The sequence below is a fragment of the Nelumbo lutea genome, chromosome 1, assembly GCF_056320005.1.
Source record: "Nelumbo lutea isolate HS-2025 chromosome 1, American lotus-T2T, whole genome shotgun sequence".
NCBI lineage: Eukaryota > Viridiplantae > Streptophyta > Magnoliopsida > Proteales > Nelumbonaceae > Nelumbo > Nelumbo lutea.
This window is the reverse complement of record NC_142684.1, coordinates 187,937,599-187,953,805: the sequence shown is the minus strand read 5'-3', so window position 1 is coordinate 187,953,805 and position 16,207 is coordinate 187,937,599. Positions and strand designations below refer to the sequence as shown.

General features: G+C 36.8%; 1 protein-coding gene across 2 annotated transcripts; it reads left to right on the top strand.

Moving 5' to 3' along the window:
• The first annotated feature begins 1,597 nt into the window (after positions 1–1,597).
• LOC148879910 (signal peptide peptidase-like 4) lies at positions 1,598–15,259 on the top strand. Of its 2 annotated transcripts, none has more exons than XM_088961637.1 (14): positions 1,598–1,954; positions 2,889–3,047; positions 3,169–3,280; positions 3,844–3,963; positions 4,111–4,262; positions 4,404–4,586; positions 4,812–4,846; positions 9,444–9,600; positions 9,864–9,917; positions 12,835–12,927; positions 13,033–13,175; positions 13,616–13,686; positions 14,803–14,886; positions 14,974–15,259. In XM_088961637.1, exons 1-14 carry the CDS (start codon positions 1,808–1,810, stop codon positions 15,078–15,080), a joined length of 1,617 nt encoding a protein of 538 aa, XP_088817763.1. In that variant the 5' UTR covers positions 1,598–1,807; the 3' UTR covers positions 15,081–15,259. The 2 variants fall into 2 exon arrangements, with proteins under 2 accessions (XP_088817763.1, XP_088817764.1); XM_088961638.1 differs by lacking the exon at positions 1,598–1,954 and adding an exon at positions 2,027–2,167.
• Positions 15,260–16,207: the final 948 nt, after the last annotated feature.

The following is a 16,207-nucleotide window of genomic DNA, read 5'->3' as shown; positions in this document are numbered from 1 at the left end:
AAGCATAGAGGTGGTAATAACAATTGTCCAGAACTAGAAGGCAATGCAATATATTGATGAGACTCATTGAAACACTAATTAAATGGTTTGTCTGTGTTGGAGAGAAAATTCCCACTTCATCGGGTAGGGAGATCCGGAGACGTATGTAGAAACAGAGAGGGCACAATTGAACAAGAAACTTTCAGAAATTAAGGAAGAACGAGAACTTATTGCTGAAAAGCTGCTAATTCGGCACTTTGATGCAAGAAATTTCTATAGAAACTGCAAAAAAACAGAAAAGCTATCATTTATCAATGAGCAAATGATCCAGTGGAAACAAAAAAAAAAAAAAAAAAACAGTAATTTATGTATTGTACTTTTGTTTTGGGTATTCATGTATTATATACGGAAAGAAGAAAGGGATGAACAATAGTAATATGGACTTAAGAAAAAGAATAATTAAGAAAGCAATCGTGTGAAGAACAATACTGTATATATAGAGTAAGAAAAAAGCAAGTTAATCGTGTAAAATAAGAAAAAAGTCTTTCTCTTTCTAGTAAGTATTTAGAATACACATTGGGGGAGGTTGTTACACAGAGAAAACATAAACTAAGGCTATGCTTGGTTTGAAGGAAAAGGAAAGGAAAGATAGGAAAACTATTACAAACTTTGTATAAATTTTTCTCTCTTTCCCTACTTTTTTCCTTCAAACCAAACAAACAGCCTGAGGGAAACTCAACTCTACCGGCCTAAACTACCAACAACACCTAAACACAAGAAACTACAGAGCACAAAATGAAAACAAAATAGTTAAGGAGGATAATCCCTGATTTAGATTTGAGAATCAGCTGCCAAAGAAGTTTAATTTTAACCAGTCCGACGACTGGCAGTGTTTAACAGCTAATGCAATTTACAAGGGAGGTGGCGGTGTTCATGGTTAATCGGATGGTTACTACCGGTTAATCAATTGACCGATTGACTTCTTCAGTTTTTACGTTTATAACATATATTATAAATAAATATGTAATATATTATAAATACTATAAATATATATATATATTTTTACATTAATTAAAACTCAAATTGATTTATTGATGAAGTTTAAATCTTTTACCCTAAAAAAGTTCCAGACATGACACACCAGGCCAAACGACAAAGCACATAATAAAACTCAGCCTTGAACGCATAGTGTGTGAGTGTGTCTACACATAGACAATTAGAAATAGAATTACCAACTAACCAAGGAAGTTGAACGAGATGAGCATCAAACCCGTTATCCTTCATTTGCAAAACAAATCTTATCGGAATGTTGGGCCAGTTCACCGTCCGTGCCCAACAGATGGCCCACCGGCCCCTCACACCCATTTCAAGGGGTCATGTGGCATGTGGGCCTTCTTATTTCACAACACACCATGTGCATTACTTCACTTATATTTATAAATTATAAATTTTAAAAATAAATAAAATTAAAAAAAAAAGGACTCTGCGATGTAACTGCAAAAAGCAGGTAGATCCGCGGTTTTGTTCCACTTTTCAATTCTACGGATGTACGGAGGATGCCTTCACGGGTTGTAGCCGGTCATGCTTATAACAACAGCACACACAGCATCAATTAATTTTAATTATTAAACAAAAAAAATGGGCAAGAAAAGAAAACAACAAATGAAGACAGAGAGAGAACGGAAAAAGTCTATCGTACGACTCAAAAAACACTGGTTTTGCTTAATCTCCTTCTTTTTCTTTCTTTTCTATTAGATTCCAGGAAGGAACACCAAACCGAACTCTTCTGGGTGACTTGCTTTTAATCTGAGAGGCGTTTGGATGCCATATGGATTTACAGAGAGTTTTCTTCTGGGTGACTTGCTTCTCTGCAGTGGTTCTGCTTTGGACTCCTGCTTCGGTAATTGCAGGGGATATCGTGCATCAAGACGATGAGGCGCCGAAGAAGCCCGGTTGCTCGAACAATTTCGTTCTGGTAATTTTTATGCTGTTTCATGTTTTTTTTTTTTTTTAATCTTTCAAGCAGTCATTATTGCTTTGGTTTCTCAACTGTCCTTTTCTTATTTGCATCTGTTTGGTTTATTTTTGTATTTCCTGTTCTGAATGCTTTTTCTTTCTTCTTCGGCTTCTCTAATTGAGGCGTAGGAGAAAGTAAGGATGACAATAGTACTAGAAAAATGCGAACGTGGTTCGATCTCTTCTTCTTTAATTTGGTGCTATTTGATGTGAAAATACTCTTCTTGTTTTTTTTTTTTCCTTTCATTCCTTTTATTTGTGGTGGGGAGTACAGCGGAATTTGGGGTTCTGATTTCCCTCTTCGTACTTTGGTTGGTATTTCTCACTAGTTGTTGATGCTTCTTTTTTTTCTGCGATCTGCTTGGAGCTTGATGTTTTAACTGGTATTTTTACTTCGTACAGAGTGGCGACAAACTTGCTGAATTTAAAACCTCTATTGTTTTATTTTATTTTTTCTTCTTTTTATGTTGGGCAATTGGTATTCTTCAGGTTATATTTGTTGCTGCCTTTGTTGTCTTGGTTTTTTTCGTTAAAATATTCTTCCATCTTCGGGCCTTCGGGGATGGATGGCGGTGTATCAGAAGTTCCAAGTTCGAGGAGAATCTTCCTCCTAGTGTTCTAGACCACTTGCAAGTGTTTGCGTTTTGTTTTCTGCCGAAATGTCCTTCAACCCTCTTTGTACCATAATTAGATGAGCAATTGTAACTCAATAGGCTTGTAATTGATTTCTGATTGCATTGTAGCTTATTATATTAGGTCCTTTTGGTTCTCATCAAGTATCCTTTGGTTTCCATGTGGATCCACATCGACTCATTTTGCTTATGTGTTTCTCATTCTTTTTATTATACTATTACTCCCTCATCTCTTTGTTAATGACATTTGATGCTTGGTAGGTGAAAGTCCAAACTTGGGTGGATGGAAAGGAAGGAAATGAGTTTGTCGGAGTTGGTGCTCGGTTTGGCACTACCATGGAGTCAAAGGAGAAACATGCTAACCAGACTAAGCTTTCCCTTTCTGACCCTCCTGATTGTTGCAGCCAACCCAAAAATAAGGTTTTCCTTTTATTTTATTCTCTTCTCCAATTGGCAAGGCATGCATCCTTCTATATGATGAACACTAAGATTTATTGTGGCATAAAAAGGTTATAATTTAGAGTGCCATTTTCTTTTCTAGCTTATTGGAGATGTCATCCTTGTGCACCGAGGTAATTGCACATTCACAAAAAAGGCAAATGTTGCACAAGCTGCTGGTGCTTCAGCCATCCTTATCATAAATAACAAAAAAGGTGTGTATATTATCCTTTTTATTTTCCTGGTTTTAGATTCATATGCTATTACTAAGCCATCCCAATGTTTTGTTGTTGTTAAATAAAGTTTTCTTAGTTTATATATTTAAAGGGGCAGATGTAGATTTGGATTGTCACATTATTATTATCTTCATGGAATTAACATCACAAAGGAGCTGAGGGAATAACTTTTAACTACTGGTGGAGATAAAGATTCACACTTAACCATTTCCCTATTGATACAGATCACAGAATATAAATTGAACAAAAGAAAAGGATTGGAAGGTGCCCCCCAAAACACGATTTACTAAAAATAGGTTAAGACTCTATTTGGCTGTTGTTGTCAGTATAGATGGTTTAGTTAACTTTGCTGTTACATTTTTGTTGGTTGAAAATTTTCTATTGTAATAAAGCTATTTGCAAAACAAAGCCTTGACAGTCTAAATTGAAAAGAAATGTAATTATAGCTTAGCTGTTATCTCAAAATAACAAGAGCTCTGCTACATTACCAGTTCTCATAACTTCTTCTGCTAGTTGATGTATCTTTCTGTTTCATCCTGCAGAGCTATTCAAGATGGTTTGTGATCCCAAAGAAACAGACCTTGATATACACATTCCTGCAGTCATGCTCCCACAAGATGCTGGTGTAATACTGGAAACAAGTTTTAAGAAGAATTCCTCAGGTGAACTTTCATTTACCCTGGTTGAGGTGAAAGAAGTTGCTCCTTGATATACACATTTTCTTTGCCCTATATTTAGTCTTCCATCAGTTTTCTCCTTCTGCTGTTGGTTGCTAAACCTCTTGCTAAAGTTCCATGATTTTTCTTCAGTTGCTGTGCAGTTGTATTCTCCACAACGTCCACTGGTGGATATAGCAGAAGTATTTTTATGGCTGATGGCAGTTGGAACCATCTTGTGTGCGTCATATTGGTCTGCATGGAGTGCCAGAGAAGCAGCTATTGAACAAGACAAATTGTTAAAGGTTATTTTTTCTTCGATCCTTTATTTAGAAGCTTACTTGATACATTCATACCCAAGGGGTTTATTCTATTTTTTCCCAAATCTTGTGGATAACTTTGATGATTTGTAGGTTTGATAGATGAATTGATTTTTCCTCATGTAGGATGCTTCAGATGAATTTGTAAATGTAGAAGCCCCAGGTGCTAGTGGTGTGGTGGATATCAACACAACATCAGCCGTCCTTTTTGTTGTGATTGCTTCTTGCTTCCTAGTTTTACTTTACAGACTTATGTCTTTCTGGTTTGTTGAGCTATTGGTGGTCCTATTTTGCATCGGTGGAGTAGAGGTGTGTTTGTCCTTCTTTCATTTCATATTTTATAGATCCATGCATATGCACCTTGGACTTGTATCTGTTTGGTTTTGTTTACAAAAAATATACTTAGACTTGAAGGTTTCCTACATGGCTTTAGGGTTGACCACTGGAAATATCAGACTTCAGCTCTTCAATATTGATTTATGCATTTACTGTCCCAAAATTGTAATTAAACCCTTTTGCTTCTTGTTCTTTCAGGGCCTGCAAACTTGCTTGGTGGCTTTATTGTCAAGGTATAATTGTTCATTCCAGTTGTCTCCCATTTTGCATAATTTTTTCTGCTTTAGAAGACTTCATATTAGATGCTAAACTACTAAATCAGTTCCTTCTCCCATTCCTGATGAAGCCATGATTTATGCTTGTATTGGTAGAGGATTTGAATGCATCACCTAATTAGAATTTGATTTTGTTGTGAGCGAGCTTCATTTGTTTTCCAAATACCATAGTTGTTCTTTCTATTCCATTTTACATGCTTATCATGTGATGGGGATCAGTCCAGGCATTATAAGACCTGTTCTCATAAGAAGAAGGCCAACAAACAGGTTCTGATTTGGCATGGAGAAGACTCTTGGGACTTGGACTGATTTGACCAGGGGTGTTTTCCTCATTTTGACCAGTCTCATGTGGGCTTGGTCTATAGCATCTTGTTCCTCTAGCGTAGTAGTACACAAGACAAGGAGTGGCTTTTTTGTAATTATGGTGAACAGAGTTCCGGTCCGCACAAGTCACTCTATAAATAGATGTATTCTCTTCCTTTTGAAGCTAATGAGGATTTCTTTAGAGTTGTCTTGCAAGTTTGCTGTATGGAGTGATTCCTACAAACTCTAGAGTGATTCTATCTATGACCCTTGGAATGATGCGTTGGGATTTCTCCCTCTTCTCTCTCTCTCTCTCTCTTGTGATAGTTTGTTCCAGCCCTATTGCATCAGTTTGGTATCAGAGCATTAGGTTTCAAATGACTCATTACCATGGGAGAAACATGAGATGATGAGAGGAAGATTAAGTGAACAAGCTAAAGAAGAGTTGTTGCTTGCACTTATTAATCAACACCCTAGAAGCTCAAGTCAAAATGTTGATGAAAGGCCAAGAAGTGAAAAACAACATTAGTTTTCCACCTGGAGGAGCTGAAGCAGAGGGTTCTAACACCAATAACCCTGCTGGTCAACATGTGAACCACCCACTAAGGACTGCCATTAAGGAGATGAGATCAAGACAGAGTTTGTAGAATTATGAAACCTTGATTGGCCCACCCCCACTAACATCCATGAAGTGAGAAGCTTTCATGGATTAGCTACTTTTTACAGGCATTTCATAAGGAATTTCAACACTATTATGACACCAATTACAAAAGCTATGAAAAGGGGGAATTTGTTTGGTCTAAGGCTGCAACTAAAGCCTTTGAGACTATCAAGCAAAGGATGACTGAGACCCTAGCATTACAATTGCCCAACTTTTCAAAAATCTTTGAAGTGTTTTGTGATGCTTCCCAAGTTGGAATAGGTGGTTTGCTTATGCAAGGACATCCTATAGCTTTTCATAGTGAAAATCTTAATGAAGCTAAGCAAAAAATTCCACGTACGACAAGGAATTTTGTGCTGTTGTGCAATGTCTTTGACATTGGTGTCATTATTTAATTTCCCAAGAGTTTGTTTTGTATTCAGATCATGAGGCACTCAAATATCTCAAATCCCATAAGTATCTTAGTAGTCAACATCAGAAATGGGCTGAATTTTTAGCAAAATATAACTTTGTGATTAAGCATATAGCTGGTGCCAAGAACCAAGTAGCCGATGCATTGAGCCAAGTGGCGTATATACTTCATTCTATGTCTGTACAAGTTGTGGGGTTCGATCAATTGAGGCAAGATTATATTGGTTGCAAGGATTTCGGCATCATTTATGGTTCTTTACAAGCTAGACAGCAATTTGTATATCCTAACTTTTCTATCCATTATGTTATATGGGAATTATATGTAGGTGGAATTCTTGGGCGTTTTGGTTGAGACAAGACCATTGCTATGGTAGAAATCGCTTTTATTGGCCTAGCCTTAAGGCTCATGTTGAACATGTGATCCAACAGTGTAGAATTTGTCAATTTGCAAAAGGGAGAAAGAAAAATGCAAGGTTGTACACCCCTTTACCAATTCCACATGAGCCTTGGCAAGATTTCTCTATGGATTTTGTCCTACGTCTGCCCAAGACAGTAAGTTATGTTGAGGTAGACAAGTTCTCAAAAATGGTCCACTTTATTCCTTGCATTAAGACATTCGATGCCTCACATGTGGCAAACCTATTCTTTAGGGAAATTGTTCGTTTACATGGTGTTCCTGTTACTATTGTTTCTGATTGCGATGCTAAGTTTATGAGTTATTTTCGGAAGACACTTTGGAAACTTCTCAATACAAAACCGAAGTTTTCATATTCTTTTCATCCACAGACTGATGGCCAAACTAAGGTAGTTAATAGGAGCCTTGGTGATTTGCTGCATTGCTTAGTTGGTAACCATACTTCCAGGTGGGATCTCATCCTACCTATGGCTGAATTTGCTTACAACAATTCAGTCAACAGGTCAACTGGAAGAAGTCCCTTCGAGATAGTTATTGGAATTCAGCCTAAGAGGATTATTGATTTAGTGTCTTTGCCACAAGACGCCATGACTAGCATAGAAGCCAAAGGCTTTGCTTGCCACATGAGAGAAATCCATGATGAAGTTAGACACAAGATTGCTCTTAGCTATGATGCATACAAAGCCAAAGCTGATTTGCATAGGCACCTAGCTGATATTGAGGAGGATGATATGATTATGGTGCATGTATGTATTGAACGCTTTCCTAAGGGCTTTTATAAGAAGCTTCACTCCAAGAGTGCAGGTCCCTACAATATCACTAAGAAAATCAGTTCTAATGCCTATGTCCTGGATAAGCCAAGCGACATGGGAATTAGCCCAATCTTCAATGTTGAAGACCTAAGTGCATATCATGGCCATAGTGGTTGTCCCACAGTCTCATTGCTTAAGCTGCCTTTGGTTCCACCTACTGATGTGTCTGAAGACATCCTTGATGAAAAGTTGATTTCTACAGCAAGTGGGCGTTGTCAAAATTTTCTTGTAAAGTGGAAGAATCTATTTCTTTCAGAATGTTCGTGGGTTACAGCCGAAGACTTGTATCATCTTAATCCCAAACTTTATGTGCAATATCATGCCTTTAACTTGCCAGAGCCGAATTCTTTCAAGCCAGGGGGAGACGATGGGGATCGGTCCAGGCATTATAAGATCTATTCTAATAAGAAGAAGGCCAACAAACAGGTTCTGATTTGGCATGGAAAAGACTCTTGGGACTTGGACTGATCTGGTCAAAGGTATTTTCATCATTTTGGCCAGCTCCATGTGGGCTTGGGCTATGGCATCTTGTTCCTCTAGCTTAGTAGTTCTCTTCAATTTTCAGTTTATTTGCATTAGTAGGTAGAAAGTTATTATGTTTCTTCATGCACAAGACAAGGAGTGGCTTTTTTTGTAATTAAGCTGAACAGTATTCCGGGCCGCACAAGTCACTCTATAAATAGATGTATTCTCTTCCTTTTAAAGCTAATGAAGATTTCTTTAAAGCTTTTTTGTAGGGGTCTCAATGGTATTTGAAAATCTGATTTCGAATTCGAGATTCAACATAATCGAATCGAATTCGGATATGACCTGATTCGATTCGATAAAATCCGAATTTGACCGATTATTTAATCTTATATATAATATATAAAATATTTAAATGTTTTATATAATTTTTATATAATAATTAAATTATTTAAATAGTCTATATATTTATATACTTTATATAAAAAATATTTATTAATTACCTAAAATAATTAATTTGTCAAATTCGAATTGAATTGAATATTCGAATATTTAACCGGATTCGAATTCGAATATTATTTTTCAATATCCGTTGGATATCAAATCCAATTCAGATATCGGATTTTCTAATTGGATTCGATCCGTTTACACCCTTACTCTCTTGCAAGTTTGTTGTATGGTGATTCCTACAAACCTAGAGTGATTCTAGGACCCTTGGAGTGATTCCTTGGGATTTCTCTCTCTTTTCTCTTCCTCCACCCTCCCTCCCTCCCTCCCTCCCTCTCTCTCTCTCTCTCTCTCTCTCGTGATAGTTCGTTCCAGCCCTATTGCATCATCCTACTCTACTCATCTCCTGATTTTCTTCTGGGAACTTGGCTTGTCATGTGCCCTGTTCATGAGGTTTGGTGAAATAGTCAAAAGACTCAATTTTTATGCTTGGGAAGTTTTGTTTCAAATAGTTATTATCATGCTGGTAGCCATATAAAATTTGTTGGGGTGGGGGAATAAAAAGAATAATCATCCATTCCATATGGAAGTATGTGCAACATTTGATTTTTCTGAATTTTAATGGAATTTATAGAACATGTCAAAGCTCTTTATACTTTAAGAACAATCTCTGATATACTAAACGGATTTTTTTTTCTTAATAACATAAGGAGATTTTTCTAGACAAGAAAGGAGTGAGTTACCATGTACAACATCAGAAGCAAACAGGTCATAAGGACTTCATGTGAATTTCTTGATAATTGTAAACAGTAGTAGATTCCTATATCTTTGATTTTCTTTTTATGTTTTCGACAAAGGAAAAAGAGTGAAAAGGAAAAGGCAAGTAACTAATAAATATGACAAAAAAGCATGTTCTTTGTGTATTCTCCATCACATCATATAGGTTTGATTGATTAACTTTAACTTATTGGAGGTATCTCTTTGTTTTTCAACTTCCATGAAGTTCTTTGAATCTTTGGTTTTGACTAGATATATTTTCAGGTGGTTTAAACATGCTGGAGAATCATTTGTTAAAGTACCCTTCTTTGGAGCTGTTTCTTACCTTACGATAGCTGTTTGTCCATTCTGCATAGCATTTGCTGTTGTTTGGGCTGTGTATCGGCGCATCTCCTTTGCATGGATAGGCCAAGATATTCTTGTAAGGGGAATTGATCATCTTTGTATTCTTATTCTCTCATTTTGTAATACATATTCCTGGAGTTCCCATGGAAATACTGAACATATTTCTGGGATAGATAAAACATACTACTTTGGCAAAGAATGCAAAATCCTCCTTATATACTTGCTTTTGAAAGTTGAAATTTATGTTTATACAATTAGGATCATTTTATTCATGGCCTTAGCACTGAATAATATTATTTTATCTTACATCCCCCTTTTTTTGAATTCTTTTTTGTTCAGGGTATTGCATTGATAATTACAGTTCTTCAAATTGTCCGTGTACCTAACCTCAAGGTAATAATGTAGACTCAACTTTTCTTTCATTGGATATTACTCTGTGACAGCATATCATGTCTGCATGGTTATTATTTAGATTTCTTTGAATCTAACAACTTCAATTTAGTTGCACAAATTAGAGCCCGATGCAAACATATGAAAACAGATGTAAACGTAAACATCTACATGCTTTTTTGTGTCGTTGGGGCATTTACCAGAGTCTAAACACAACCCATGTGTCTTCCATATGAAACTTCAGACAGCTCATATCATCCACAGAAAACTCCAATAGTAGATGGGCCATAGGACTGGCGTGGTGTGGTGAGTGAACCCTAAACTTAAGAAGATTGTACCCTATGCAGTGAATGGTTTGGATTGAGCAAATGATTCAATAGTTGTCATGGCCTTGTAGGTTTGTAATTGAGTCATTTATAGTAGTATAAACGACCAAGGAAACCTTCATGTGGCAACAATGATTACAGGCCCAGAGGCTCACATGTTTCTCCATCCACAATCTATTGGACAAATTTTAACTTAAATCCCTTGCTTCATATTAAAAAAAAAAAAAAAAAAAAAAAAGCTTTGTTTGTGTGTATATGAGATTTTGTATGGCTAACATCATTTGGGAAAATACTTCAACACAAGGTAGGATATAGGGCCCAGTGACCTTAGGTTTTCATTGTAGTGTGAATGATGTGGGATATCCTCAATATTAATTCTTTCATCCTTGTATAATTTTAGTGATGACAATTTTGGTATTTCAAAATCTAACTCAAATAAGACCTATTGTTATTGAATCTTACTTTATGATTCTACTTCATCTAGGCAATATGTTAATCACATTTCCTCATGTCTCGCCCCATTATTTTTTGTGCCCTTTCTAGCATTCACCTTTCACTTTCAGAGTCTTCAAAATGTATTTATTGCTTAATGCAATCATTGAATTTGACGTATATTATGAGATCATCTTAGTTGACATTCTAACGTATTGTTGGTTAGTGGGGCTATCTCTATTTTTTTTTTTTTTTGGATAAGAAATGATGAATTTTATTAATTCAGAGATTTAAAACTGATACAAGCATCCCTTGGAGAGGCGTGAGCTGCAGCCTCTCCCTAATAGATTACATTACAAAAAAGAGTAAATAACAAATTACAGCAGAACCCAAAACAACTGTTCCCTTCTTGCCCCTTGCTTCGCCAACCAATCAACCAGGGTAATTTTCAAAAAAAAAAAAAAAAAGAAAATCAACCAGTGCATTTGCTGATCTCCCTGCTCACTGTATTCTCACATGCATATTTCATGTCAGCCATTTAAATTTCTTGATTTCATTCTTATACACCACACAGCTTGCTCTGGGTTCTTCAACCACCCTACTACCACCTTGGAGTCCCTTTCAATCGAAAGTTGCTCCACTCCTAACTGATTTGCAAACTTCACCCCTTGTAAGGCAGCTAATAATTCTTCCACAGTGGAGTCCCCAATCCCCAAAGGACCCAAGTAAAAGAATATGACCTCACCAAATTCATTTCTCAAAGCACCTCCCATTTCAGAGGAACCTGGGTTGTCTTGACTGCTCCCATCAAAATTCAGCTTCAAAGAACCTCCAGGAGGGGGTAGCCAACTTGCCAATACCCTATTCCTTATAGATGAACATCTAGCTAGCTGGCCAATTCCTCCAAATTTTACAAATGGATTTGTTTCTAGTTTTATCTTTCATAGTTTTGGCATTCGTTCTACTCTCAACATTCTCATCTTGACTTAGTTTATTCAATATATACATTGTTTTTATTGCCCAACATCCATTATACGTTGTAAATTGTTTTTTATTTCCCAACATTCATTTCATACAGCACCACTGGTTTAGAGCTATAGTACCCAGATAGGCAGATAGTTGTACAAAGGGTGCTGTATCATGCCAGATACTTCAATTTTTAGTATAAATTCTGTATATGATAGTTATCCAGCCTGTTTCCTTGCCGTATCCAGGTAAGCATGGGGCCTAAGAAATTTTCTGTTGGTTTGGTTGGTTAGTGTCCACATAATACCATAGAAAGTCTTATCTACCTTGCACTAATTAATGATAATCTAATTCTCTTTATGAATAATTAAGCCTAATTGTTTTTATCAAAAAATAATCAAGCTTAACTGTTGGAGATGATCATTTTATTTCGTAGTTAGTTTAACTGTTTTTTATCAGTAACTGGTAAAAACTTTTACTCTAAAGGGTAAAAGTCTGTCTGCTACTCCTTTCCAATCTAAAGAATCAGCAGGAGAATTATAAGATCTAGCTGGTCTAACTCTTACCGTAAGTCACACATTTTATTACTAAAATACATTCCATATATTCTATTCTGATCCAGCTTATCATGAAATCTTTTGGTTCTAAAGCATCTCTCCAGAGTTTCAAATTTGCATTACCTCTATATTATTTGAGACTATGCCATTAAAGAAAAGTAAAAGAAAAAAAAAAAAAAGTCTCTAGATGTCCAGTTAACTCGTATATACTAAAGAGGTATGGTACAGGCTTAACCCTGATCCTTTCCGTAAGATGGAGTTTAAGTGGCCTCATCTTGGTTTTACATCCTATTCACCATTTCTATCATACATGTCTTTACCATATCAGTACATAGGACTACAACTTGGGCAGGCCCAGCCAATTCAAGCTTTTGCATGGATTGGGTTGGGGTTTTGGGCTTTAAGCTGAGCCTGGTCCTGAAAACTCAGGTTGGACCTCAAGTTTGGTAAAGGTCATGTGGTATGCTTCCAGCAATATACTTTGTTGCAAATGTTTGTGTTAATCATTGTAGTGCTTGTGGCATGTCTCTTAAGAACATTTGCTTAGTATCTGGAGTTCCAGACATACTGTTTTATTAGGTCATTGATATTTTTGGCAATTCAGTTTGACTGATTTCTAATGCTTCTTAATGAGATCAGGTGGGCACAGTGCTTCTAAGTTGTGCATTCATGTATGATATTTTCTGGGTGTTTGTTTCTAAGAAGTGGTTCCATGAAAGTGTAATGATAGTGGTAAGTTATATTTTGAACTTGATTCTACAGTTCGCTACATATTTGCTATTGTTTTATATTTCAATTGTGAGTGAGATGTATATATTTCGACTCTGCACTTTGTAGGTAGCCCGAGGTGACAAAAGTGGTGAAGATGGTATTCCAATGTTACTGAAAATTCCTCGAATGTTCGATCCTTGGGGTGGTTACAGCATTATCGGATTTGGTGACATTCTCTTACCAGGATTGCTAATAGCTTTTTCATTGAGGTTAAACTTAAAACTCTGAAGCCATTTTTACCTTTATTCTACCTTTTAGGTGCTGCAAAATTGTAGAATTGTATTTGTTCTTTAGACATAATGCCTTATATTTTCTGCATTTCACAAGGTTGAGAGGCATTGGTTGGGTTTTGAAGTAAGAAAACACTCCTTGCATGAGAAATGCTAATCCTATTAGGGTTTTGTAGAGTGCTGTCACCTTAAGCAACTCTACTCTATGCACTCCCTTTGCACTTTCTGCATATTATGAATGATTCCATTTGCTCTGGCCTCTTTCTGTAGCATATTTTTATTATATTTGCTGAAATGCTTCATTGTAATTCTATTTGTTTTAAACAAATCAAAAGAAAGATTATGTTGAACCCAAAAAAGATTATGTTGATTTGGCAATGTACTAATTGGTTATCATATCAATTATGGGTAACTTGTAGGTATGATTGGTTAGCAAAGAAGAATCTTCGAGCTGGATACTTCCTTTGGGCGATGGTGGCTTATGGTTTAGGTAAGAGCCTTCTAAATGCCCCACTTTTAACATTTACTAATAAGAGGGGAGGGGGGAAGACCAGAAAATAAATGGGATATTGTTGGGAACCTGCAACCATATCATATATTAGAAACACAGATGGAGTTGGTTTACAATGTTTTGTAACCTAGAGTGGAGCTCAAATTGTACAAGCAAGCAGGTCAAATGCTTGGATTATGAATCGTTGAGCAGCCACTTGCATGGAGCAAAGCTTTTTTTATCAGTGTATTGGTATCAGATGGGAATGACAAAAGTACAAAACAAGGTTAAGTAGATACCGAATGGTGTAATCGTCATGCTCATTCCTATCCTTACCAGTCTCCTTGCCTAGGCTGTCACAGGGACTGCTGCATCTACCATATCTCCTTTCAATGTGCTGCATGCAGCAGCATAAACAAGACCAAAAGTGTTAGCCCGATATTCACCATAGTCTGCACTGTGCAGGCAATGAACCATAAGATGAACAGGGAACTTGATTGAATGTGAAGTATAAGTACGAAGTTGGATTAAATTAAAAATTAAATGGATTCATTTGGTAATTGTGTGGTAGAAACAGCACCGGATATTGGATTTATGTTTACATTCTGATTTCTCTGAAGCACAATCTGTTTAATAAGAGGAATGATGGGGTTCATCATGTTTCCTTCCTTTTTCCCCTTTGTCTGAGACTGACCTGGATGGTTTGAAATGATCCATTCAGTAGGTATGGTGCTTTCTAGAAACCAGCTGGGGCCAATCAATTGCATCAATTGTTTGGAGCACTAATTATTTACAGTTGAACAGAATCATACATGTATCTTAGTTCCAGGTCAACTAATTCAATTGTCCAGGTCAGCTTGTTTTTAAAAATCAGACCTTACGATGTGTATGTATATGTATGGCACAACCATAACTCCAGTTAGACATTTTCCAACCAAGGGGGATGAGAAGTTGCCCATTAGTTCTAGACAGATTTTGCTTAAAATGGAAATTGGATAAAATATGAAAGTATACATTCTGCTTTGGCATTTGATTTGATGCAAGCTTTCTTTAAGTTTCATGATTGATTAGCAGCCATTCTCCCAAAATAACCATTGTGTTGCATGAAATTTGCAGGTCTCCTTATCACGTACGTTGCTTTAAACTTGATGGATGGACATGGCCAGCCAGCTCTACTTTACATCGTTCCTTTCACACTTGGTGGGTGACATAGAAGGGCTTCTGTTGTTTGAGTTGAGTTCTCTTTTCGTCTTCTCTAATCTGAATCTTATGCAAATTGCAATGCAGGCACATTTTTCACTCTGGGGAAGAAGAGAGGTGAATTTAAGAATTTATGGACAAATGGAGAGCCATATAGACCCTGCCCACACGTCCAACTCCAACCCACTCAGTGACAGAAAACCGGGTGAACAACCGCTTTGTATTATATTAGTGAGTGTATGTAGCAATAGCATGAGTATCATCACATCACATTACTACGGGAAGAGCGTGGAGGCTGTTGTTAACGAACTAACCTCTTCAAGCTCAGCAGTTACTTGTTTGCATTAAATTAATTAGGAATTGGATTCCAACACTTGTATGTCGTCCCTCCCTTTTTCGATGCACGGACTGTGTTGTTGGTAAAATCATATAATCTTTGCATTAACATGTTCGACGACGGAATTGAATAAAATGAACAGCAAACAGGTAGCCTTGTGGCCGGTGATATACGGTACCTACTGCCATTTTCACTTGGGCTGTGTTTGGTTTGAAGGAAAACGTCGGGGAAATGTGGAGAAACCCATACAAGGTTTGTATAGGGTTTCCTGTCTCGCTTTCTCTACCTTCAAACCAAACACAGCCATCTTACATGGAAAGAAAGGTGCATGACATGTGGCTTGGAAGTTATGGTACCCACACCCACCTCACAGCCGTGGATTGGGAACATCTCCCTATGAATGTTGGGAGATATTACATCAGATCAGCTGCAAGTGTCATGAGGTGGGTGTGAGGATTCTGTGAAGAAATCCGAACTCGATATTACGATGGCCATGGTCCCTTTATAATCGTACTTTCTGCTAGTTGAAATTTTATATACATGATAACAAAAGTTGAGTCTGGCTTTCCTGAGACTGCATTTGGTTGAGGGATCCCATGCATGAAGGCCCCTGATTCGATCCCAAAGTCTCCGCCACAACCAATTAGAGACCTTAACAACTGAACCAATCGTCAAAGAAATTGGGGAATCTAGATTTCGGTAAGACTGGAATTTAAGAATGAGAATTCGAAAAATATGAACTATGGAAGTGTCGTCAAGAGAACATTCTTTCCGCAGGGAGGAATGTTCTTATTCTGCTCGAATGACAGGTCTTCAATGCCACATTCTTAACAACTTTTTTTATTAATAATTGAATCAGACGAATTAGCATCTCTTCTCACCCGTTGAGAAGTCACTTCCATTCCTTGTATCACATAATACTTCTTTTTTTCATAATAATATGGTCCCACCATCCAATCTTCTCTTCTTTTTTAAATCAATTTA